At 42.9% G+C, this 27,016-nt stretch overlaps 1 protein-coding gene across 3 annotated transcripts in view; it reads left to right on the forward strand.

Moving 5' to 3' along the window:
* ACO1 (aconitase 1) overlaps positions 1 to 27,016 on the forward strand; it is a 53,286-nt gene that overhangs the window by 13,946 nt on the left and 12,324 nt on the right. For 2 of the 3 annotated variants that reach the window (XM_064579369.1, XM_064579367.1), the window contains exons 2-15: positions 7,668 to 7,786; positions 8,841 to 9,009; positions 10,036 to 10,173; positions 15,286 to 15,355; positions 15,483 to 15,666; positions 16,149 to 16,288; positions 18,037 to 18,208; positions 18,812 to 18,912; positions 19,839 to 19,955; positions 21,077 to 21,236; positions 22,540 to 22,675; positions 23,694 to 23,778; positions 24,544 to 24,700; positions 25,835 to 25,959. In XM_064579369.1, coding sequence (XP_064435439.1) covers positions 7,690 to 7,786; positions 8,841 to 9,009; positions 10,036 to 10,173; positions 15,286 to 15,355; positions 15,483 to 15,666; positions 16,149 to 16,288; positions 18,037 to 18,208; positions 18,812 to 18,912; positions 19,839 to 19,955; positions 21,077 to 21,236; positions 22,540 to 22,675; positions 23,694 to 23,778; positions 24,544 to 24,700; positions 25,835 to 25,959 — 1,851 coding nt within the window. In that variant the 5' untranslated portion in view covers positions 7,668 to 7,689. Of the gene's footprint in view, positions 1 to 1,983; positions 2,003 to 7,667; positions 7,787 to 8,840; positions 9,010 to 10,035; positions 10,174 to 15,285; positions 15,356 to 15,482; positions 15,667 to 16,148; positions 16,289 to 18,036; positions 18,209 to 18,811; positions 18,913 to 19,838; positions 19,956 to 21,076; positions 21,237 to 22,539; positions 22,676 to 23,693; positions 23,779 to 24,543; positions 24,701 to 25,834; positions 25,960 to 27,016 lie in introns of those variants that run through there. The other variant, XM_064579368.1, reaches the window with a different exon arrangement.

Genomic DNA, 27,016 nt, shown 5'->3' on the forward strand with positions numbered 1-27,016 from the left:
GCTGACATCCAAGAAAGAATTCTTGAGATGGCTTTGCACCTTGCAAAAAGGTGGTTTTATTAAAGCACGGGGAGCAGGGCCCGTGGGCAGAAAGAGCTACACTGGGGCCATGAGGAGCCGCCCATTATAAACTTGCAAGTTGGGAGGGGGGTAGGGATAGTGTAAGCCTCCCAGGTATTTTGGAAACAACTTCCCGGGATCCTGAGGGGGCTTATCTATTGCTGAGAAAGGTCATTTAATATTGTTTAGTAAAAACTCAGTCATGAGACCTTTCAGATGTATATCGGTGGGTCATATGCTTGGAGGATGATTTCCAACATGTATCTGGGGGGAGGGGGTAGAGATAAAGGAAGTTCCCAAAGGAATTTTTATATGTTAAAGTAGACTTACAGGATCCTGCGGGTTCGGCTAAGATTGCCTCTTGCCCTTAGCAAAGTGTCAACATCAAGGGAGCTGAGTCCCTGGAAGAATGTCACTCTGCCTGTTTCAAAGACTTGTCAATGGGCTGCAGACAGTAAGGAAATCTAATAATTTTTCTTCTGCCTTTATTTCCCACATCAAAACCCATCTGTACAATTGCTGTCTGGGCTTGGAAGTTCAGTCTGAGTAACAAGATAGCAGAGCTCGCTGAACCAAATGGGGATTTTGCCCATGATTTAAGCTAAAGGGGCCGCTTACCTTGCTATAACCAACCTGCTTCATGATGTATCTCAGCGTGGAGTAAAATTTAGGGCCCCATCAGAGTTTCGGGCTCCCTGCATGGCTGTCTTGCCTCTCCAGGGTTACATGTCTTAGCCACATTAATAGCTCAGTCAAGTCCTTCTCAGAGATAAGAACATTTGGTCACCAGAGGCCAACTTGGGCAGACAGTTCACAAAAGAAGAAATTCACATGGCGAAGAGACAGATGAAAAAGTATCCACCCTCACTAGCAATTAAAGAAATGCCCAAGATTAGCTTTTTAATCTCTCAATTTGGCAAAAAGTAACACAGAATTACATTGCCTGGTTGAGGCACTTGCATTCGCTGCCCTCAGAGAAGGGTCCTGAATAGGCACAGCCTTTCCCGGGCCACGTGGTGATGTTTAACAGAATGGAGACATGCAAATCCTTTCTCCCAGCTGTCCTACTTCCAGGAACCAAAAGCTAGGAATTTATATTGAGGAAATGGATTGAGGACCTACTCAAAGAAGAGGGTCCAAAGGTTGCAGCATTGTTTGAATGTTAATACTTGGAAACAAACTAAGTATTTTAATAATAAGAGATTTAAGTAAATTGTTGTATATCTGAAAGATTTTTATAGTGCAGTTAAAAGTGATATAAAATATCACATGATGGCCTGATAAAGATGTATTGAGTGAAAAAAAAAAGCAAAACATCACAAAACAGTGTGATGGCTAATCCATTTTTTAAAGAAATCCAAATCCTTTTAAAAGTCATGTTAAGTCAAACTCCAAACTCCAATGGTGACTTTTATTTTCTTCTTTTTGTTTATGTTTCTAATGTTTCTGCAATGATCATCTATTTCTTACTATAATATTTTTGATAACTGCAGCAGGTTCGGTCTCCTGCTGGGATTGTTGGGGGAGGGGGCTGGAGAGGGTGGCGAGTAGGAAGGGATCCCGCTTGGATTGATCACGTCTGACCTGTATGTAGTATGCAACTGGTCCATCTGAAGTTAAATATGAACCATTCCTGGATTCTCTCAGAACCATTGCACTGCGTCAGTGGTGATGAAGGACATAGTTTGGGGAACAGAACAGGTTTCTCTAAAGAGTAGTAGTCACATATCTACTTTTAAATAAATCCTCATCAGACATTATTAAAGAAAGAACTGTGTACTGTGGTTCCAGGAACTTTAGGAACTGTTCTATCTTCCTTTCAGAAAGATACTGCCCAGGATGTCAAGTTTTCATTTTATAGAGACACTGTTTCTTCCTGTATGAAATATCCTCTATAGGTATTTATGTGAAAATTGAAAACGACTGCTCCAGCTTTTTTAAAGTAAGTGACAAACGAAAGCATGCTTATGGAAAACAAAACTTGGATTCTATTCAGAGGTTAAAAGTCCTCCCCACCCCACCCCACTCCGCCCTTTACACAATGTATTCTTTCTTCTATCTAGGGATAATCAACGTTAACTTTATTTTAGATCTTTCTTTCCGTATTCATTTACATGTATGATGGTATGTGTGTACATGAATGAATATATACTAATAGTCTTGACGTTTTTAACTTAAATTAGATTCTAGTAATATATGTTATTCTGCAACTTTTTCTATTCCACCTATATTAATGTGAGTCTTTGTTCACATTTCTTATGTTGAATCTGAGTAAGGAATTATATGTTTGATATTTATATCAGTAAAATTTATTTGCCCTTACTCTTCTGCCTCTCAGAATAAACTAAGTCACCCAGGGCAGATTGTTAAAAACTTAGCCCTACGTTGCTTCCCCAAAGTGTAGCTGTCAGTCAGTTCTCTGGAATTTTGAGCCACATGGAAGGCTCAGTCAGTGCTTAGAGAACCAGCTCACAGAAGCGCCAGAAGATTGTGATATGTGAAAGTGCCTAAGTGGTACTTTTTTCAGCTTTACTTTTGAAGGATTGTAACATTCTTTTTTCCCCCCTGCCAGAAATTTGCATTTCACTGGAGAGAAAAATCAGCTGTATTTTCTTCCTAGGTCTACCACTCATCAATCCAGTGTCCCCTTTCTTTCTGGGGGCCTCTGTTTCCTGGTCAGGAAAATGCCATGGCATCTCTAGGGTTCTTTCCAGAAGGCTCAACATTCCCTGATTCTGTCTCATCACCTACATAGCACCTAGGACAAGGTGTCCCGAGGGCATTGGGGGTGGGTGTTAATGCTATGCAACATAAGCACAAATGATGATGCCTCTCCGAGTCACTTGCAGGTGTCCAGAATTGAGACCAAAGGCTGGTTGGCAGCAAGACTGTGGTTGGGGAGGAGCCATGGCTCTGAACTCCCTGTACCTTTTTTACCGACAGCATGGTTCATTTGTTAAATGTCTCAGATCTGTCCGCCTGTGCCTAATGTTTAGTATTTTTAGTAATTTACTTTAAAACTCTGGCGTTCAGTACTCTCTCCTCATGCCCACTCTTCCTTGCATCCGTGCACAAGATGTACCTGAGGGTATCATGACCCTGGACAAGTCACCCAGCTTGTATTTCAGGATGGGTTAGCTTCAAAAGACACTGTTTCTCAACCAAATAATTCTCCTGATTTTAAAGAGTGTGAGCTAGGTGTAGTGAAGGGTTTCAAATACAGTGCAGTGTCTTTTTTTAAATTCCTTTTATATAAGCACTGATTGCGTGTCCTACTTGATTCACAGGCCAGGGCGAATAATGCTCAGCCGTCCGATGGTTCTGAACACAAGTGTTCGTGAATCACAAGCTCCAAATGTTCTCCAACATCACTGCTTAAAAGATAGCATTTCCCCTTCTTAACTTTTTTTTTAATTTCTTTTGTCTTTTCCTCTTTTTTTTTCCTTTGCCTCCATGCAATCCTATCTTCTTTTTTTTTTTAAAGATTTTATTTATTTATTTAATTGACAGAGAGAGAGAGAGACAGCGAGAGAGGGAACACAAGTAGGGGAAGTGGGAGAGGGAGAAGCAGGCTTCCGGCTGAGCAGGGAGCCCGATACGGGGCTCGATCCCAGGACCCTGGGATCATGACCTGAGCCGAAGGCAGACGCTTAACCAACTGAGCCACCCAGGCGCCCTCTCTCTCTCTTTTTAAAAGATTTTATTTATTTATTTGAGAGAGAGACAGCAAGAGAGCACAAGTGGGAAGGAGAGGGAGAAGCAGGCTCCCCTCGGAGCAGGGAGCCCGATACGGGGCTTGATCCCAGGACCCCAGGGTCATGACCTGAGCCGAAGGCAGTCGCTTAACCAACTGAGCCACCCAGGCGCCCCAATCCTATCTTACTCTGTGGAACAAAACAGATAGCACCCAAGCAGATTTCCATGCACACTAACCCTTCCCCCAAAAAAGAAAAAAAAAAAACTAGGATAACACTCCACCCTCTCCCAAAAAATCCACAATGACTGTCTCTGTTTGTTCAGGCCTCCCTTTTAGGAGTACTGAATGGGGATTAGGTAAAATAGAAAAAAGGCAGGAACAAAGCAGAGGGAAGGGTTTGACAGAGAGGGATGATTCAGAGCCTCGAGGCTTTTGAAAGATGTGAGTGACCCACCTTGCCCGGGTCTGCGAGGGTCTCCCGCCACTTCCTGTGGCTGTGGAGATTCTCACCTGGCCCCCAGCCTCAGTGGAGACACTCTTCTCTTGATCCATTTCCCGGGCAGGCAAAAGAGCAGTTTTACTCCGGCAGTTGCTACTGTTTGGGGTGGAAAAGTTAAGTCTGGGGGCAGTGGCATCGGTAAGAAATCAAAGGGAGAATAGGATGATTGCCTTTTTCAGTTTACACCTTCAAAATTCCAGGCAGTGGAATTCTTAGTCTTGTTTTCTGAGCCCACAGATTGGTAAACTTCTGCAGACAGGCCAACGCATTTCTTACTAAACTGCGAATTTGCAGGTTTTCTTCCTCCTGACTGGCTCCTCATTTAGTGGCTACGAGTAAGAAATCTCCCGAATCTATGTGGCATTGAGTGCGCTCTCCCCTCAAAGGGGGCAATTCGGTGACTCAGCAGCCACCTCCCGGTGGCCCACACAGGTAACCTCTCGCCTCCTCCCTTCCCGTAGTTCTCTACCCGAGTTTTCTGTCTCTGGTGACCCTGCTGTCCTCCAGTCCAAAACCTCTGCCCGCCGAGGTCGGTCCACGGGTCACACAGCGCCCACAGGCCTGTTCGGTTTGGCCGTCACGCGGCAAGCCCACATAGTCGTTTAGAAATTACCAGCATTTCTTTTTTTTTTTTTTTTAAAGATTTTATTCATTTATTTGACAGAGAGAGACACAGCAAGAGAGGGAACACAAGCAGGGGGAGTGGGAGAGGGAGAAGCAGGCTTCCCGCGAGCAGGGAGCCCGATGTGGGGCTGGATCCCAGGACCCTGGGACTGTGACCTGAGCCGAAGGCAGACGCTTAACGACTGAGCCACCCAGGCGCCCCTAGAAATTACCAGCATTTCTAAATCAAGAGAATTCATGTAGAAATCCAGACTGCCAGACTTGCTTGAAAGATTGGATGATCTGTCGACACGGGTCTAGGCATTCCTGCATGCGCTCGGGGCTGGAACCGAGTGGCCGCCGTCCCCAGGCCTCCTGGTCCCCAGGCAGCTTCGCTGCTGTACGGTCCCCTCCCTCTCCGTGGAAGCATTTTGGCTGTGATCCCCTTCCCCTGGCAAACATACACCTTCCGTGGTACTTCACTGCCTCCTGCATTAAGTGGCGGTTCATCCCCTGGCCCTCCAGGCTCCAGCCATGATTTTCAAATTGAATGTGTGTCACCAACACCTGGAGATTAAACACTGTGACTCCTGCTTTCCCACGCTCCACCCCCCATCAGTTCGGATTCAGTAGCTGTCGGGGTGAGGTTCAGGAATCTCCGTATTTTTAACAAGAGCTATCCGTGGGTAATTCTAACTCAGATGGCCTAGGGCATATCCAGTTTCCCTTACTGGTCTTTCTATAGTTTCAGTTCCTAGAGAAGGAATTCCTAGAGAAGGAAATCGACTGCCCCAGATTAAGGCATGTAGCTTCCCTCTCCTTGACAAAATGACAAAAGCCACATGGAACTAGGAGCAAGAAGTAATTCCTAGCACAGACACTTGCAGAAAGACACTCCCCCCTGAGTTCTCTGGTGCCCATGACAGACGTCTGGCTTGTCCTCTGGCCTCCAGCACCACGGGCTCCAGGCAGGCAGGGGCTGCTTCTCGATCAGCGCCTCTCCCCAGAATCACCTAGCACTGGACTTAGTACATGCATAAATAGCTAATTCTCTAAAACCTGTAACTAGTTTTCAGAAAGTTATATGTGCACATGGGTAAAAAGGCACACAATATGAAAGGATGTACAGTGGAAACTGAGTCTTACTCCCAGTCTTGACTTCCCGGCCCCTGTCCCAGCAGCCAGTCCCTTCTGTGTTTTAATGAAGAAAGGGGCCTGTCTGTGGAGACAAGAACCACTTGTCACTTTTCATCCCCCCCAAAACAGTCATTTCCTGTACAGGCAGACCTCATCTTACTGTGCTTTGCAAACACTGCGGTTTTGACAGATTGAGAGTTTGCGGCAACCCTGCATTGAGCAAGTCTCTTGGCACCATTTTCCCAACAGCATTTGTTCACGTCGTGTCTCTGTGTCACATTGTGATAATGTTCATAATACGTCCAACTTATTCATTATTGCATTTGGTATGCTGATCTATGGTCAGAGATGATGACTCGCTGAAAGCTCAGATGATGGTTAGCTTTTTTAGCAATAAAGGTTTTTTTTAATTAAAGTCCATACATTATTTTTTAGACATAATACTGTTGAACACTTGATAGAATACAGTATAAACTTTTATATGCACTGGGAAGCCAAAAATTTCAGAGGACTCACTTTATTGTGGTATTTGCTGTATTGTGGTGGTCCAGAACAGAACCTGTGATATCACTCGACTTATGCCCGCATGTGTTTTTTCATTTTACGGTAATATGTTGATCATTCCATATCAGTCATCCCCAAAATATGTTGAATATTTAAGTATTCATAAAACCCCTGGGTTAATTGGGGAAATGTTACTATTTTTTTTTTAAGATTTTTTTTTTAAGTAATCTCTACATCCAGTGTGGGGCTTGAACCCACAACTCCAAGATCAAGAGCTGCACACTCCACCAACCGAGCCAGCCAGGCACCCAGAAACATTATATTCTTAACTCAAAATTAAGACTATTGGGGAATGTATTGGTTGGAGGATTTTTGCCCAATGGATAGAACTGGAAAGCAAGTCTTCCACCTCCTACTCCAGTGTGTTTTGCTTTGAGTTGTACAGTTATTTGAAATTGCTGTTTATCTGTGGTGGAGGCCAGGAACAGTGTCCTCCCTTGTTTGCTGCTTATAATTTATACAAAGATACCTAAGTCCTGCCTGAAGCTGGGGTAGAGGGTCTCCTCCAAACATATCTGGGAAGTTTGGGCCTTTATGCCCACTGCAGTAACTGATTCCCTGATGTCAACACTCTGTTGCCACCATGTGCAAAAGTGAACCAGGAAGACTTTGTATTAACACATTTATTTCAAATGCTGCAGAGACTGTTACAACAGAAGATAGCTGCTTCCGAGCCCTCACTTCCAAAGTTCAAGTTTTAGACAATTGCATGTCGTCTGCTATGGACCTTTTACCTCCTGTCAAGAAAGACAGGAGTCCAGCTCAGAAGTCTGCTCATGTATTCAGGATTTATCCTGAGACACAGCATATCTTATCAGTGGATAAGGCTGGAAAGTTGTAGGCATAAGACAAAAGACCTTCGGGATTTTATGCTCTCTTGAGAGGCAAATGCTAGCTTTCGCAATAGCTTCACAGAAGCCCATTTTATTTGCTGAGATATCATTCTTGTCGTCATGTATGTCCTGCCCTTCTACTTTGAAAAGATAAGTGATGTCTTAAAGTGAACATGTACCATAATTGTTAAAGAAGGCAAACACGCCTCAGAATAAGTGAAATCCAGCTTTGAGAGTAGACATTAAACATTCTCTCTTTTTTTTTTTTTTTCAGGGACACGTGGCCATCAAGAATCATGAGCAACCCATTTGCACACCTTGTTGAGCCTTTGGATCCTGCACAACCAGGAAAGAAATTCTTCAATTTGAATAAATTGAAGGATTCAAGATATGGTAGGTACATGGCTCTCTGATGTAAATGTTCTCACAGCAGTTAAGAATCTTCTTTGCTATGTAATTAATTAGCCTTTAGGAGAGTTGAGAGAGGGAGTAGCAGAAATGGCCGAATGGTCTTAAGTTAAGCACACAAAATCACACACACACACACACACACATCTTTCTTACATTGCCCATTTTTAAGTAATAATGATTATGTACATGTGACATTTATGTAACATTTATAGTATAGAGTGTTTGTACATATATATTATATTATTTAATCTGTATAACATGACCTATAAGGTCATGTTTATAGAATGTAAGAAGTCCTGAGGAAGCTGAGGCCCAGAGAGGGTCAGTGACATGATCAAAAAACAACTATGTGTGTAGTAGAATTGGACAAAAACAGGTCTTTTTTATTCCAAACCCTCTGCTTTTCTACCTTGGCACTCTGATCTTTTCCAAAAAGTATTGGTGAATAATTTTCATAGATCAGGATAAAACATTTCTTTTATAAATAAATAGTTTTTCTTATGAATTATCATTGTCTTATCCTCAGACCCATCACCAGGGGCCATCCTACATGGTGTTTAGGCTTGTGTTTCCTTTGAAAGGTGCATGGGGCTGTCTTTGGTCTTAATTCCAATAGTTGTAAAGGAGTTACTTTCTCATTTCTTAAACACTAGTTTTCGTAAGAAATATTACTTTGTGTTACTTGCCAACACATAATACAGTAAATATCTAGATTGACTTCTTTGATGATAACTTAAGGGAAACTCTGTTTTTGGAATCCAAGGTAAGGCAACAATTTATTATGAAAGAATTAACTGTAATATTTATTTTTGCCTAGTCTGTGGATATTTTCTAGTACCAAATGTCTCTTAAACCCATTCGATCTGCTTACATTTTAAGCTGTGGAAATCAGTTTAAACTTCCCCTCTTTCCCTATTGGAAGAGTAGTCTGAGGCCTTGTATCAAGTTTATATAGAGATTGGCTTTAAATAGCTCTTATGAGAAGGTATCTCATGGCTTTTGTTGGTTTTGTTATGCTTTCTCCTTTTTTCCCTAGAACGCTTACCATTTTCTATCAGAGTTCTCCTGGAGGCAGCCATTCGGAACTGTGATCAATTTTTGGTGAAGAAAAATGACATTGAAAATATCCTAAATTGGAATGTCATGCAGCATAAGAACATAGAAGTGCCATTTAAGCCTGCCCGCGTCATCCTGCAGGACTTCACGTGAGCCTGATGTCACTTCATTCTGCTCTTCACTGCCTCCTTTGTCAGCCTTTAAAGAAAGCTTCTCACACACACACACACGTGCACACACACAGTGCCTGTATAATTTATCACCCAATATCCAGACACTTTTGAAAATGTAAGGGGTCTGTTATCCTGGACAGCAAGACATTGTCTTGGACACATTGGGATGTGTAGTCACTCCGCCTTTTCCAATGGCAAAGGTCATCATCTTTGGTCTTGGAGATCCCAGTGTTGAGTATTCTAGCAGAAGGCGAAAGAAATAGCATGGAGTAGAGCGTTCTTGGAATCTTCTGTCCCTCTCATCCTATCACCCACATAGCCAGTTTCAAAACAGCTGTCCTTAGAACAGTGATGTGCTGTCCCCTTAGGGGAGACTTGTAGGTCACAAACCCCAGTTCACATGCTGCTATTCCCAGGAGTCTTTACTCCCCATCATGGTCTGGTTTTTTTAGACACTACCTTTCCATTTTTAAATGATGTTATTTTATTCCTTCTAGAGACCAAATTTCATTTTTCTAGAGGACAAATTTTATACTCGAAAATAATAAAAAGGAAAGATTCACCTAGTCTAAATTTGATTCATAGCATACTTCTCTGAATTACATCCATTTCTTTAAATTTGGTCTGAAGATGGAGGTCTGATCCATGCATCTTCTCTAGGCCTTTGTCACCCCACCACGTGAACGGGAATCAGCCATGGCAGTAACAGTTCCCGAGTTTTTAAGTGCCTGCTTTGCCATGGTCTCTGTTTAGACCCTATTTGTTGTTAACTTTAATGCAATGACAAAACTGCATGTAGAGGTACCACTCAGTCTTGGCACTTACAACCAATGTCTGCTCAAGTAAAGGTGTTTAGAAGCTTCCACTATTCTGAGTCATCCATTGTTCACCCCACTGATGAAACTGTCTCATGGCCAGTGTTGTTAGTGGAGGCCAAAGCTGACAAATCCAAGGATGCTCGTTCAACGATTTTGTCTTCTGCTTAATGCTTTCTTTTCTTAGGGGCGTGCCAGCCGTGGTTGATTTTGCGGCCATGCGCGATGCTGTGAAGAAGTTAGGAGGAGATCCAGAGAAAATAAACCCCATCTGTCCTGCCGATCTTGTAATTGATCATTCCATCCAGGTGGATTTCAACAGAAGGTGAGAGATTAGGATAAATACTTGGGTTTTCTGTTTTGTGCAAAATCTTGCAGTTCAAGTCTTCTTTGTGTGTATGTAGGTAAACAAAAGAAGAAAATCTTTAAAAGATGTATTCAGAAAAACTCAAACTTACTATAGATTTTCCAGTGAAGATTTGGCGGGGGGGACGGGTAGGTTGTTTGTTTGTTTGTTTTTTTAAATGTATGGGGTTTTTTCTTTTTACTTCTTCTGGGGCCCAGGTTGAAGGAGAAAGCAGCTATCTGGTGATCACAGTGGGAACCCACAATATCTCATGAGGCTTAGATCAGGGCAGGCATAGAATCACTTCTCCTCATAGTGACATTAATCAAAGCAAGTCTCACAGTCCAGCCCCAAGTTAGGGGTGGGGAATACACTCCATCTGTTGCAGAAGCAACTGTAGGATTACACAGGGAGGGCAACCAGGTACTGCTAGAAGAATAACTAAATAGTTATTATCAACTATGAGTGGGGAAAGAAAGAACTATACCACATTCAGTGCTGGGGAAATTAATTATTTGCTAGAGAATTAAAGCATTACTATTTTTTAAATTAAATCATCAAAAAATTTAGAATTTAAGTATGTATGTATCAAATGTCTTGAAGAGAAAGACCTTTCTAAATTTAAAAGCAATGATGAAGCAAAAAAAGAACAAAGAACTATAGTTTTAATGACTTCAAAGTTAACAGTAAATATCTTAAAAAAAATTTGCCACAAATATGACAAAGGGTTAATATCCTTAATATATAAAGTGTGTATAATCCATTAAAAAATGGTAAAACCCAGCAGAGAAATGGGCAGAGGAAAGTGGAGATTCCACAATAAAAAGAAAAGCAACAGTAAACACTATATAAATCCTTTTCAACTTCAGAAGTAATAAAAAAGTAGATTAAATTCTTGAGATACCATTTTCTCTTATCAATATAGTTAAGATTAGAAAATAAACATTATTAATTATAAAGGTGTCATGAGGGAGACACTTTTATACACTGCTAATAATATTATAAATTAGGAATGATGAAAGCAGTATGTGTGAAGATTATTAGAAATTGTCATATCCTTTGTCCTAGAATTTCCACTTCTGAGCATTACCCCTTCATAGATAATCTGGAAATTCAGGAGTAGCTTAATGACTAAATAGTATTCATTAAAGTATTATTTATAATAATGGAAACCTAGAAGCGTTCTTAATGTCCAACAAAGGAGAATGATTTATTAAATTATGGTCTGTCCTTAAAGTGAATTATTAGGTTTACCATTATAAAGTGTTTAATAACACTTGGCGCATGCTCGTGTCATAGCTCAATGAGCCAGATATAAATTGTGTGTATAGCATGATCTCAGCTAGATGAAAAGTTATACAGAGATTAAAAGATTGGAAAAGAGGTGACAAACTGCTAAACGATTTATCTGTGGGATTGTAACTGTTCTTTATTTTGACGATAAGAAGCTATGTTTTTTATAATAAATAGTCATTTAAGAGTATGAAACAAACCATTCAAAGAAAAAAAAAATACTTGCTTTCCTTGTGGATTTAAGTGGGCTCCATACAGCCTCAAGAGAACAGTGGTAACTGGCTGTTCTCAGATGGATGTTGCCAATATCCAAACCAGATAAACTCAGGATAAAGAGAAAGCTGCTTTGTCCCCGGAATTGATGGTTCTTGGAACAAACAGATCCTCAGCAGCTGTTCCCTTTCCTTTGGACTCTAACCTCATCCTTAGGCAACTTGTCGTTTTTTTTTTTGTTTTTTTTTTCCCTTAAATCACATGAGCTCAATTTAATGGTTTGGTGTCAAAAGGGAAGAATTAAAAATTCATACACAAAATGTTATTCTATTTGAGAATAAGGATATTTCCTAACACCCCACTTCAGAAGTTATAAAAGTAGCCTCACAAAATCAGGGGCAACTTTATGTTTTTTGGAGATTCTCACTGGTGTTGATGATTTACCTTTATTGCACTGCCTGGAAGGTGAAAGGACTGGTGGGGACAGAATTGAATTGTTTTAAAGTCTGAAGTCTTTTGACTCAAAATTCAAAGAGCTCCTGACAGTTTATTAAGCAGCAGGAATCTGGGTCATCACGAAGTTCACTGTAATTTGTTTTTCCTCTTTAAACCTTGAAATCCATCAACTCCGGTTTCAATTTTTTATGGACCCTTTTCATTTACTGCACTACTGAAAACATTATTATGAAAACAGCAAAGTCTGGGGGTGGGGGGAGGGGAGGAGGACTTTGATCCAAACTGATATCTAAATCTAGCAAACACTTTTTTTTTAATTAAAGACAACATTTCTGTTAGAAGTGTTTTCACTGGTGGTGTTTTGTTTTTATTGCTCGAGTTTGGTTTTGCAATTTGACCTCCCAGTCTCTTTCTTCGTTTTTGTAAGGAATTAAATGTGATATGTCTCAACTTCTGTGGAACTGTGTGCTTTGGGCTGATTTCCAGCTATTTCCAGAAATGAACTAGAAAAACTGTGAAGGGGTGCTTGGATGATAAATATTCTCATTTAAGTATTTCTGAGCTCTTTGCCTGATTTGAATAATAATAATTGGCTTCACCATTTTGAGGAATGGAAGGTCTACCTAACTCATTAAAGTTTTTCAAAGTTTTCTTAAAAATAACCTTTTTTTAAAAGTAATCCCAACAAGGGGCGCCTGGGTGGCTCAGTCGGTTAAGCGTCTGCCTTCGGCTCGGGTCATGATCCCAGGGTCCTGGGATCGAGCCCCGCGTTGGGCTCCCCGCTCAGCGGGAAGCCTGCTTCTCCCTCTCCCACTACCCCTGCTTGTGTTCCCTCTCTCGCTGTCTCTCTCTTTATTTTATTTAAATAAATAAAAATCTTAAAAAAAAATCCCAACAAGAATATCATAACAATTTCTGACTAGAGTTCATGGGTATGGAAACTGTCTCCTCTGTAAACACCGTTTGTGAATTTCTGGAGTACCATTAAATGTAATACTCAGAATTTGGCATACGTCCAAATCTGAATTCAAATTATGTAACTAAGGAGAAATTTCCTCTTTAGTCCGTGAGGCCATTCATATTCAGAGAACTTATTAAAAGCTCCCTCGAGTGGTGAATTTAGGGAAGTTCTGAGTGGTAGAAAAATCCAAATTCTAGGTCCATTTATTCATTCCAGGAACTAGAACTGTTAATTTGAGCCAAAAAAGATGTTTTGTTTTAATGAGTAAATGGGTTTTTACTCGGAATTAACCTGTCTTAAAACAGCCTAAGCATTTCTGGCTTCTGCTTGTCCTGTGGATACGTTGTTTACGTCAGACTGACTTTGCCAGCATTCTCCGGGGTGAATGTCGCCCTTCCAACCCTGCTTTTCTGCTGGGAGAAGCTCTGATGTCCTTCTAGTGCTGGAGGCAAGAGGGAAAGGGACCCTGACTGGTCGTCCACAAGTGTTCCAAGTAGAAGAGCTAGGGGAGGCTGCATATGATTAAGAGCAGTGTCCCAAGATGCCTTCCTTCCTTTTTAAAAATTAAATCCATGTAACAGACCTACTGTGTGCGAGTATTTGTTGAAGAAACAGGTTAGTTTAAAAGAGAGAAATTAAAGAACATAAGACTTCAGTATGGTTGGTAAATGTAGTAACCATGGAAAAGGGAGCAAATCATCCTGACCCGGGGAGTCCAGAGGGTTCTGCGAAGAGCATCACTTGCTCCACATCCTGAAGGGGGTTTACAAAGAGGGAAGCGCTGGAAAAGGCACTCTACACGGAGAGAATGGAGTGTGAGGGAAGTGAGATTTGGGAGAGTTTGAGGGCTTCAGTGTGGCTGAAACTAAAGAAAGTTTGGACCAGGAGATAGCAGAGGACTTATAAAGGAAGCTTGAGGTCACATGGAAGGACTTTGTTTTTTAAAGCAAGGGATTCATACTTCATATAGAAAATGGGAAGCCATTGGCAGGTTCCAGATGGGTCATGATCTGTGTTTTAGAGAATGGATTCTGGTGATGGTACAAAGATAGGCTGAATAGACTGACAGGAGCCAGTTAGGCTATTTCTGGAATAAATGCTTTGATAGTTGTAAAAAACTAAGTGGTGGGAGGGGAGGTCATTAGATGATATGGACAGATGGGGATGGGGATGAGATTCGGGAAGGAAGCTCACGCATTAGGGTTTGACCAGTTGACTGTGTGGTGTCTGAGGTATTCCCGATGCAGGTGCCTCAAAGACACTGGAAATGGGGATGTGGATGGAGCCCTCAGTGTACTAGTGAGAAGGAGATGAATACCTTGAGGAGTAGCCACACCTGGTCCAGAGGGTCCAGAGGCTCTGCTGTTCTGGGGGCAGCATTCTTATCCTACCTTGTTCCCCTATGTTGGCATCTCTCCTTTCTCTTTACCTTTTGCTTTTCGCTAACACATACACACACTCACAGACATCCATACTCTACATCAGGGATCGGCACATTTTTTTAAGGACCAATAGTAAATATTTTAGGTTTTGCTGCCTACATACTGTCTCTGCCCACGTATCCTTTTTTTTTTTTTTTTTTTTACAACCTTTAAAAATGTGAAACTATTGGCTTGCTTCAGGGCCAAACATGTATAGATACTGGGCTGGAATTGGCCTGTGGAGGTAGAATCTGTGGCCACCTGCTCTAAGGCACCCTCAGGAATTGATTCCATTAAAGCAACTGACACTTACCTCGGAGACTGTTCACACCTAGAGAAAACAATCAGTGTGGTAAATGAATGTGGTCTTTGTCGAGTAAATGCTAAGTGCTTCCAGTCCTTTTTTGCCCAAGGAGCACCTACCTGTCTTTATCTGGCCGACTCCACAAGTCAAATGTCTAGAATCTGTTCCTAAAAGTCAGGCTTTGTGATTAGATTAGTTTCAACTTAAATTCACTTAATGTTTGCTACTCACCATGTTTAAAGGTGTGGTAGGGATCACTTGAAGCAAATAATGATTATTCTTTTTACTTTTGCCGATTCCCTCTCATGTCCCGTGTGAATGAATGCATCAGTACCACCCAGCAAGCCTGTGGACGAAATTGCCAGTGTGTTTATCACCTATCAGTTCGACTGGTAACATTTTAAGCCTTAAAATTTATACATTTAGCTTTTCTCTCTGAACAGGACAGACAGTTTACAGAAGAATCAAGACCTGGAATTTGAAAGAAATAGAGAACGATTTGAATTTTTAAAGGTACGGGCGGAGTTTGGCTCCATTGGTTGTTTCTTTATATACGTGGGTACAAGGAGAGGTGCCAAGGAGATGGGCTGCGGAGAAACGCAGCGGGTATTCATGGTGTGCTTTCTGTTCTCGATTCTAGTGGGGTTCTCAGGCTTTTCGCAACATGCGGATTATCCCCCCCGGCTCCGGAATCATCCACCAGGTAAATCTGGAGTATTTGGCAAGAGTGGTATTCGAGCACGAGGGCTCTTATTACCCAGACAGCCTCGTGGGCACGGACTCACACACTACCATGATTGATGGCTTGGGTGTCCTTGGCTGGGGTGAGTATCGTTCCGGGTTCCTATTCCATATATGCTGTTCTGTAGTGCGTAGCTTGATTTCCACTGATCCCATGACATCCCAGGAGCATGACTTTGTTTACTGCTGGATTTCCAGTGCCTAGAAAAGTACCTGATGCCTACCTAGTAGGCACTCAATAATAATGTTTGGAAGAATGAACCGGAATAAAGGTTAGGGACATTTAGAATAAATGCAAATCACCTGAGCTGTTTGTTAAAAAGTGGAGACTCCCGAACCCCATTCTCCACTTGGTGTAGAATCAAGGGGATTTTGATACAGGTGTTCTGGGGACCACATTCTGAGAAATACTTGTTAAAAATTCTGTAGAGGGAAATCCAGAAAAGATAGCTGTTCTTTATAGACCCCAGATCTACACTAGCACAGCACTGTAGCGGGTTGGATTATGCTTGAGGGACATAGTGAAGCACGCTGAAAGCGTTCTTCCGTCATGCCTTCCTTGCAGGAGTGGGCGGAATCGAAGCAGAAGCGGTCATGCTGGGCCAGCCCATCAGCATGGTGCTTCCACAGGTGATTGGCTACAAGCTGGTGGGAAGTCCCCACCCTCTGGTGACATCCACTGACATCGTGCTCACCATTACCAAGGTAATGATATGCTGCCTCTTCCGTGGTCTTGGACGGTCTCGGGGACAGAGGACAGGGAGCAAATGCATGACGGAGTCCCTCTTGGTTTCCATGTACTCTAGGAAACAGGATGTTGATGATTTTTAAAAAGAGATGAGGTAAGGGGAGAGTTCTGTGGTTAAGTTTTAGACAGTTAATGTTCATTTTACTCTTCCTCGGCTGCATGGCTCCTTTTCTTCAAAAAAATATTTTGAAAGTGTGAAAGAGTTCAAATACACAGAAGTTAAAATGGCATTCATATGCGCCACCACCTAGACTTAACAGATGGTAACATTTTGCCACATTTGCTTCAGAGCTCTCCCTGTGGGTATAGTTTTTAAGAAATAAAATGAAATATTTATGGCTAAAGCCATCCTCCGCAGTCCTAGAAATAACCGCTATCCCAAGGTTGTAAGACTCATTCCCAAGCGTGTTTATACTTTGACTACATTTTTCCACATGGTTCTTCTTTATGTAAATAACAAACTGTTTCTATGAATTTAATGTCTGACTTTTTAAATTCCCTTCTCTGTATTCGAAGTTACATTATTGTAACAGATGTTTCTCCAAGCTGGAAATAGTACTTTTTTTTTTCCTTTTTCTTTAGCTTTTGCAAGAAATAATCTTTTCTTTGTGTGTGTGTGATTTGCTTGCTTTGCAAAAGGAGAGCAGTTTCATTTTGCAAGATTATTAGAAAAGTGTATTTTTTTATTATCACAACCATAGTTTTTTCTGGTTGTTAGGAGGCTTGGAGTGTTAGGGATAGCTACTATTCTGTTAAAGTCCAAAAAATGTTTCTCTTTGATTTAATCCCTATGGAATTTGGAATGGTATTTATTTGAATACTATAGCTTATCATAGAGGTCTGTGCATTGTTCTTCCAATGTAGAATAATGTAGGACTTGCCCACAGAATTTAGCAGAAGCCCACGTAACCTGAAGAGCTTGTCGGTGTGGCTGTCCACGCCGCTGGTGAGACTGGCCTCAGGCAGGGCCAAGTGAGCCATGGAGGCCCCAGCCCTGGCTGATGGCATGTCTGGAAAGGAGATGGGAGTCAGACTGGCTAGACCTTTCTGTTACAATGAACTCGTACTTGTGTTCAGGAAATTTGTTCATTACACCCTTGAAAACAAGCCTCTTCCTTATTAATTCTACTAGTGCAAGACTGTTTAGGGTGAAAGAATTTATTTAATTTTTAGCACTTCTAGGCGCTTCCAGTGATCTCATTAGAGAGAAAAAGTCCTCACTTTGGAAAACTTCTATTAATGTTATCTGTGTTTTGGGCATTACTTTTTCTTTCCTTTTTTTTTTTTTGTAATAATTGTTTTGACATAATTTTAGATTTACAGGAGAGTTGATGTAAATACAGGTAAAACAGAGAGTTCCTGTTACCTTTCTCCCAACTTCCCCAAACGTTTACATCCCACATAACCATGGTATGTATATTAATCAAAATGAAGAACATTGGTACAACACTATTAACTAAACTAGAAACTTCTCCAGTTTTTTCAGTAATGACTGTTTTCTGTTCCAGAATCCAATCCAAGATTCCCCATATTTAGTTAACATTACTTTTTAAATTTTATTTTTTAAAGTAATCAAAAATATGTTGGGCCAGTTTATTTTTTATGTTTACTCACCAGGCTAGTTTATAAGAATTACAAAGTGCTAGCCCTGCATTTTAAAGATGGGCTGTCGAGTCTCAAGCTTTTCTCCTGTTCTGCTGCTCAGCATCTGCGCCAGGTGGGGGTCGTGGGCAAATTTGTGGAGTTCTTCGGGCCAGGAGTACCCCAGTTGTCCATTGCTGACCGAGCTACAATTGCGAACATGTGTCCAGAGTACGGAGCGACTGCTGCCTTCTTCCCGGTTGATGACGTGAGCATCAAGTACCTGGTGCAGACGGGTAAGTGCAGACCCATGAGAGCCGAAGGCCCTGGGTCAGCCTTCCTGGAACTCTGAGGATCGGAGCACTGCTTTCTGCCTCCGCCCCTTGGAGTGCACACGGTCACATTTATTGGGTTGGTTTTTTTCTTTTTCCTTGTCTCTGCGGAATCAAAATGGTTGTCGGGATTTCAGAAATAAGACACAGACACAGTGCAGCCAGTAGAAAGAGCTCAGGTATTCTGGAAACCTAGATGTTTGCACTGGTTTTCTACTACTGGTTATTTGACGGGAAGCAAGTGATCTTGGCAATGAAGGTGTGCTCTGACGAGGTACTAAGCCTGAGGTCCTCTGAATGGAGGACAAGGACCAAAGAGAGGGGGAGTTTTTACAGGTAGGACCAGAATCTGCTTCAGAAAATAGACCAGATCAGTGAATGACCCCCAGTAAATAGCAGCATCAGCCAGAGAATCAGAATATTCGACAGAAAGGTGAAATAGCAGCCGAAATTTAGGTGTGTGTGCAAGCGAAATGTGCCTTCCTTGTGTGACTGCTGGTGGAGGTATTCGTCTGACCAGGACATCTTAACCTCTGTTACTTGTTATTTCTTAAAACACCCATTTAGGTCGTGATGAAGAAAAAGTAAAGCAGATGAAAAAGTATCTTCAAGCTGTAGGAATGTTTCGGGATTTCAGTGACCCCTCTCAAGACCCAGACTTTGCCCAGGTATGAGAGAGTGTGTTTCCTTTTCCTCGAGGCTGTGATTTTAGTTGTGTATGTTTTTTTCTGAGGGGGCGTACTTGTAGGAAATTAGTCACTGCCAAGTCATCACAGAAGAACAAGGTTTTAAAAGACTGAAACAATTAAGAGGATAAGGAATTATAAACATAAAATAACTTCTTCCTTTTCTCCTGGCCAATAAGTTGAGTGGGTGCCCCATTTCTGACCTACTGACTGACTCCCCTAATGTGGAAGACCTTTGAAGATGGCTTCGCCAGAGGGAGTAGGGCTGTTTAAAGGCTCATCTCATCACTGCAGATGAAAAAGAAATGGGGGTAGAGCATAGCAGTTAGTTCTGGTTTATCCAGTGATTTACCTTCATTCATTTTCTAGGGGGCAAACTGATTCCACATTTTTCTGGACAGGCAAGCCCAGAGGGTCACCTAGATGTGGGAGCCTGGTTTCGTTTCACAGTATACTTGAGGGATGGTGATACGCATTCAGGCCCATTGCCTGGCATTGATGCCTGAATGGCGGCATCCTACCAAATCATTTTAGAAAAAAGTACAATGGTTTATGTATCATTTTAGTAGAAAGCCCATCTCAAACGAAGCTCACCATTAAAAAGGATGCATCAGCTGCTTTGCAAAGACGGATGCATAGAAGACGCTGGCCAGCAGCTGGGCACACACCCTGGTCTTTCTGGGAGGTGACAAGGCTTCCTGCTTGTCCCACGCCACTTATGTGCCCATCCTGATCTTTGGAAATTCATTCCTTAAGCATTAGAAAGAACATAGAGTCCTTGTTTATGAATGTGATGGTTTAGTTTGTTTTTGTGGTTGTGGTGTTTTCGGTTCTGTGGCCCAGCTTGCGTTTTTTTTCTCCGAAGGTACGATGTCACTTCTTGAGTTCCTTCTCTTTTGGGTGGACAGGTTGTGGAATTAAATTTGAGAACGGTCGTGCCTTGCTGCAGTGGACCAAAAAGGCCTCAAGACAAAGTCGCCGTGACCGACATGAAAAAGGACTTTGAGAACTGCCTCGGAGCCAAGGTAGGGGCCGGGGAGAGGCAGGTGGAAGTCCCCCCTCCCAACCCAGCCCTGTGCCCTGTGTCTTAGAGCCCACGCTGCTTTCCACCACCACCCCCCATGATGAAGCTTCCCGAAGCCTGACGCTGAGGGCGTTTCTTCTCCATCCGGAAGTCCTCAGTGCCTCTCCCATTAGCCGAGGGCCACACAGCTTCCTTAGAGCCCTTTACCATCTGTGAACACAACTCAGCCACACATCTGCTTTTCCTGTAACTCTCATCACACTATGCACTCGACTTGCCCCAGCTTTTCTGGCCATTGTACTTTCGTTCATGCCCCGCCTCCCCCCACCTGGATGGCTCCTCCCCCTCCCTGCATGTCAGTGTCTCTCAGCCTCCACAGCATGGCCTCACATCTCATAGCAGAACGTCATCCGTCCCTCGTTTGAACCTTCATGACACTTGGTCTGAAACCCTTGGATGGCATCCATGTTCTTGAACTTACATTGCTGGTCCTTTATATTATTTGCAGGTCTGATTTCCCTTATTGGACTGTATGTTTGAGTAGAGGATGTGTGTCAGAATCACCTTTATACTCCACAAAGTACCTAGCATCTTGTATGCAGATTTTCGATGAACATCTCCCCAAATGATGATTAAGATATTTGATAAGTTTTATCCTGGGGCCACCAGCATGACACCAAATGTTCAGCTGTACTTGATTTGCCTTATTGACCATGATTAGTTGAATCTGGCCAAAAGGACACCTTTTTCTAAATTTCCATCATTTTAGAATCAGTGGCCTTGGTTCATATCCATGAAACTCTACAATAATGTCATTGGGTTTAATTAGACTAACTTGGAACTAAATTTGTAGTTATAGCATTTCCATTTTTGAGATGAGAAGCAAGTCAGCATTAATAGGACTTCAAAGCAGAGGGAGAGTCAGAACTTATGACTGCCTTTTATAAAGGTTTAAAAACAATAAAGAGGACTTTCAGTTTTCTGTACCATTTCAGATGAGATGTTTATATTTTGCTAAAAATTGGCTTTTAAAATTATAGTTACCAAGGTATTTTTTTTCCTTCTAAAGTGACACTATTTCACTGTGTTTCTTTTCTTGCATTTTTTTTTTTCTTCCCATAGCAAGGGTTTAAAGGATTCCAGGTTGCTCTGGACCATCATAATGACCATAAGACGTTTATCTATAATAATAGCGAATTCACCCTCACTCATGGTTCGGTGGTCATCGCTGCCATTACCAGCTGCACAAACACCAGTAATCCATCTGTGATGTTAGGAGCAGGTGAGTGCATCTGAATTCCTCCCCGTGGTCATGTGGACATGTGGGTGGAAATCTTTCAAGACACGACCCTGGGGCTTACCTGAATCTACATGTAGTTCCCTGAACCTTGTTTTTTCCAGATGCAGAGATTTGTTGGTCCAGAAGTGTTTACACAGTAATGAGTGTTCAAAGCAAAGTATGTAAAGTAGAATATGTAATACATACTAGTCTTTAGAATTAACGTGGAAAATAAGTAGAAGAAAGCAAAAAAAAAAAGATGAATTTCTGGTAAAGCTTAGAATCTTATGTCAGACTGTAGGAGAAAAAAAAACTGTTTTCATATCACAGATTAGTCTCTTTAAAACCCCTGATAGGCCTTTTTGTACACTGGACTTCAGTCTCTTAGAAGTATTGTAAGTGCATCTGAATTAGGGCACAGGGCACTGGCTCATAAAACTTACTTGGCTGTTACGCAATTCAGGTCAAGTAGTTAATATTTACATACCAAGTTTTATTAATAGAAGTCTCTTTAGTGTCCAGATTTTTTTTTATCATTGCCAAGAGTTCCTGTTGTGTCCACTGACCAGATATCATCGAAGAGTTCTTTCTTTATAAAGTGCACAAGTACATAAGGAAAACCTTCTTTGTCCAAGAATTCATCTGTTGATCCCTAAGCTTTTCTTGTCTGGAGCAAACAGGTTTCCTCAAGACAAGTCACCAGCTTGTCTCTAGCTTTTTGTGCCTTTTTACCCCCACTCCTCATTTCTTTCCAAATTCTATGTTGTTAAGAGAGCACCCAGTGTTTCTGTAATAGTCTCTGTATCTGCCAAAATTCCAGTGGCCTAGAGCTCTTGATTTTCTACTTTAAAAGAATACCTGGGGACTAGAATTTTACTCTAGACTGACTGCACTCCTCACCAACCAGTACACAGTTCATATCCTTTAAGAAAGGGCCCTACCAATTATAATTTTCATCCAAATAAAACGTAATTAGAAAGACTGCTTTTCCTCCCAAAGTTAAAATTTATTCTATAGTATATTCCTAAATGTTTTTTAAGTTTATCTTTTGAAAAAAAAAAAAAAAGAAGCCTATCTCTTCATTTCCTTGACTAATTTTGAGTTTACTGCGTCCGTGTAAATGACTGTGGGCCAGTGAGCCGTTGATTTGTGCTCGGCAGCAGAAAGAGCAGAAAACACCACGAACGGAGCTTTGTCAGGTGGTGGCAGGCGACGCAGACCGAGGGGTCGGTCTCTTTCCTGAACCCGCCCTGGCACCTAGAGCGGGCAGCCACCCCACACTGTGTCGGTGTTGACCATTTCACAGGCCTGTTAGCCAAGAAAGCTGTGAATGCTGGCCTGAACGTGAAGCCTTACATCAAAACCAGCCTGTCTCCTGGAAGCGGTGTGGTCACCTACTACCTGCGAGAGAGCGGGGTCATGCCGTATCTGTCCCAGCTTGGGTGAGGAGGAATTTTCTTTTACACCATCGCTCGGGTTGTTCCACATGTGTCTCGCCGTGTCACCGTGTAACACACATCAGCTCATCTGATGGTATCTAATGAGTCTTGTCAGCCAGTGAGGAGACTTCAGCCCTTCCGTTCCCACAGAATCGGGCCCTCCTGTGGACAGTTGTGCTGGTTGTTCATCAGACAAGGGCACCCTTGAAGGGCAAAGCAGGGCTGAAATCAAGCCTGTGCTATGGTGTTGCTCTGCACCCTTCAGAATGGACGGGGTGCCTTTTCTCAATCAACAGAGGTTACGCAATGGGCTAGCGTTGGCTCAGCCACTGAGAGGCTGAGCTAAAATGGCTAAAAATGTTTAAATTCCTTGGCATAAATGAATCATTTGCTACCAAATAACAATTTCTCCAGTTTCCCCACTATTCCTAATTTGGATGAGAAGGATTTTTTTTTTTTTTTACAACGCTCCTGAGAATGAAAACTTTATAGGAACTCATCGAAGAGTTCTTTCTTTATAAAGTGCACAAGTACATAAGGAAAACCTTCTTTGTCCAAGAATTCATCTGTTGATCCCTAAGCTTTTCTTGTCTGGAGCAAACAGGTTTCCTCAAGACAAGTCACCAGCTTGTCTCTAGCTTTTTGTGCCTTTTTACCCCCACTCCTCATTTCTTTCCAAATTCTATGTTGTTAAGAGAGCACCCAGTGTTTCTGTAATAGTCTCTGTATCTGCCAAAATTCCAGTGGCCTAGAGCTCTTGATTTTCTACTTTAAAAGAATACCTGGGGACTAGAATTTTACTCTAGACTGACTGCACTCCTCACCAACCAGTACACAGTTCATATCCTTTAAGAAAGGGCCCTACCAATTATAATTTTCGTCCAAATAAAACGTATTTGGAACAGTACTATGCTTATTCCACGTGCTGCTGGCCTCTTTAGGTTAGCGGTCTCTAGAACTGTCCTTGGCAGAGCGGCTCACTGAGACTCACTCTCCGCCTTGCTTCTCTTCCTGCGCCTAGGTTTGACGTGGTGGGCTACGGTTGCATGACCTGTATTGGCAACAGCGGGCCCTTACCTGAACCTGTGGTCGAAGCCATCACGCAGGTAATGGCCGAGGAGCCTGTGGGGCTTCGGAGCAGTTGGCTCTTTTCATATGATGTGTGCCCGGAATGCTGGTCGTCTCAGGAAGGCCCAGGGCAGCAGGCAATGTGTTTAGACATACAGTCTTTGGAGTCAAGCTAACCTGACTAGCAGTCTACCTTGTGCCTCAGTTTTCCCAGCTGTAAATTGGGGATGATGATAGGACCTGTTTCACAGAGTGGTGAGCACGGAGATGGACGTGAAGGACTTGGAGCAGTGCCTGGCACACACGGGCTCTTGCACCACAGACGGCTCCAGGACTCTGTGTGCCTGGTCACCTGAAACCTGGCTCCAAGTTAGACACGTCTCCACGCAAACAGTGCAATCGAAACTACATTGCATGGGCTTGATTTTTGGCCTGTAAATTCTGTAGCATTGAGAAGCACGATTTGGTTTGCCTGAATTACAGAACCGATGGAGGTCAGTGTGGCTTCCTTTAGCTTTCAACTGTTGGACTGTTCTCAGGCCCCAGGCAGCGAAGTCACCAGGATGCTGCCTTCTGACGCACCTGGGATTTCCTCGGGAGCAGAAACCATGTCTCTCGGTGTCCTCTGACCCAGAGTGTCTCCCCAGGGACACCCATGTGTGCTTTTCTCCCTGCAGGCAGAGGACCAGGTGAAAGGGAGGTTAAAGAACTGCCCCCGTGATGGGAGAGTTCAGCAGGTGGTCTATGACAAAAAGCCTGGGCCCCTTCTCCGTGTGACCGCTTCTTTCTCTTGCTGGGCTCAGGGAGATCTGGTCGCTGTCGGAGTACTGTCTGGGAACAGGAATTTTGAAGGTCGAGTCCACCCCAATACCCGGGCCAACTATTTAGCCTCTCCACCCTTGGTGATAGCCTATGCGATTGCTGGGACCATCAGGATCAACTTTGAGAAAGAGCCACTGGGTAAGATGTCGTTTGTGTGGCTGCCCTTCACTGTTTCCAGTGAATTTGAAAATATTACTGGAGGAAAAGTAACCACTTTTGTTAATAAATAACGATACGTAGAACTAACAAAGATGAGGAGAGTCTTGTCTTTTCTCCCCCATACACGGCAAAGACAGAACTGGAACAGATGAGAATCAACTAAGGACAAGGGACGACAAAAGGAAATTAATCTGCAAAGTCAGAGAGAGCGTGCTATTCTGGCTTCTTCCCCAGTTCTTTCTAGCTTCTGCTTTTATCTAATGCGACACACTGTTTTAACGTATCCTAATCTGGAGAAATGATGCTTTGTGTCCTTCCCTCTAGAGGTCTTGCTGTGTCCTCCTCAGTCGTTCTCAGTAGATTCAATACTATGACAACAGCGCCCCTTCAGTTCACTTTTAGGAAAGCCCCACTAGAGTTGTAGTTGACCCTCATGTGTGGATTCGATATTTGCAGATTTGCCTCTTCACTAAAAGGTAGCTTAACCCCCAAATCAAGACTCGTCTTGCCTTGCCTCCGTGGTCATTTGCAGACACACACAGAGGGATGCAGGCTTCGTGCACTCAACGTGCACGTTCTCAGCTGCAGCCGGACGAGGCAGGGCTCTGCTTCTCCCCTCAGCTCTCATGCTGTAAATACGTATCCTGTTCGTGCTCCATGTAGTGCCACGTCTTTCCACATTTTTGTGGTTTTGGTGATTTCACTTTTTAAAATAGCCCCCAAGCGTAGTGCTGAAGTACCACCTAGCGCACGGATGCCCACGAAGGCTGTGGGGTGCCCTGTGGGAGGCAGACTTCGTTCAGGCATGAGTTGTAGTGCTGTTGGCTGGGACTTCGGCATTAACGCATCAGCAGGATGTCCTAGGGAAAGTGTCTTTAAGCCGAAGCACACGTGAAGCAAGATTACGTATTGATGGGGTGCCGAAAACGTTGTGACGAGAGGCTGTCAGGAGCCTAACCCACATCCCCCAGCGCCAGCGATTCACGCTTCACTACACAGTGTTTGCATGGACCTCACAGAACATTTCTACGGAGAATGGGATTTGACTGGATGGGATCATGAAAATGGGGGATTAAATGCAGTTTTTCTCCTTAATAAACTTGTTTTCCCCAGGGGTCAATGCAAAGGGACAACAGGTATTTCTGAAAGACATCTGGCCAACCAGAGACGAGATCCAGGCGGTGGAGCGTCAGTACGTGATCCCTGGCATGTTTAAGGAGGTCTACCAGAAGATAGAGGTGAGGTCCCCACCCACTCTGCCCTCATGCGTCCAGGGGACAGCCGTTCCTTTGTGGCATGTCTGCAGACCCCGAGGCTGATGGCGGTGGAAACTAGAGAAAGTCACATTTCTTTCTTCAGATAACCAAGGAAGTGGTTCTCAGTCATTTTCTCCTGTGACTTACATTTTTACACACTCTACACTCCCCAGATGTTCCCAGATCTGGACAAGGTCCCAGATTTGTCAGCAGCCTCAAAAAGAGAGGCCTTAGGTTGTGTGTGATTCCTAGCCAGCTCACCGTAACCACCAGCCCCGCCCCCCACCCCGAGTGTCACTGAGGCGGAGTTCATTGGTTGGATACACCTCTCAGAACTATTTGGATGCTTACAAAAAATTTAAAAAACCACTGAGGAAAAAGCACCAAACTATTAAAATAAATAAACCTTTCTGTGCATTTGACAAATAGGGAGAAAATGTGTGGGGGCTCAGTATCGTTTTCTGAGACCCTTAGATGTTATTCCTTTCTCTGCCCTCTGTGTTAGGCTGACCCAAGGAATGCTGACTGGGGCTTGGGTTTGAAATAAGAGAGCAGACTCTCTGGGGAAGAGGGTCAAATGGGGATCATATTCATGCACCATGCCCTCCCACAAGTTGCTCATCAGGAAGTGGTATGAGCAAGCTTGTTGGGCATTGGGTTAAATGCATTTCTCCAAAGGCTGAGATCATGGCCCCGTGGAGACAGTCCAAGCTGACTTTAATGCATAGCAGTGGTCATTTGCTATCCAGTGTCCACATGACCTGGACGTCTACTTCCACCAATCTTCAGAGAGTAAATGATTTCCCCTTTGGTACAATCTGAATTACTGTTTCCTAAGTTATATTATGTATATGGATTAGTTATCTATTGCTGTACAACAAATTATCCCAAAACTTAGAAACACCATTTATTATCTCATGATTCCTGTGGTTCAGAAATCCATGTGTGGCTTACCTGGGTGCCTCTGCCTTCAGGCTCCAACCAAGGTGTCCTTTGGTGCTGCAGCTCATCTGAAGGCTCAGCTGGGGGAGGATCCACT

This window comes from Mirounga angustirostris, unplaced genomic scaffold (genome assembly GCF_029215605.1).
Source record: "Mirounga angustirostris isolate CCGP_5_RB_7025 unplaced genomic scaffold, mMirAng1.0.hap1 SCAF_15, whole genome shotgun sequence".
NCBI lineage: Eukaryota > Metazoa > Chordata > Mammalia > Carnivora > Phocidae > Mirounga > Mirounga angustirostris.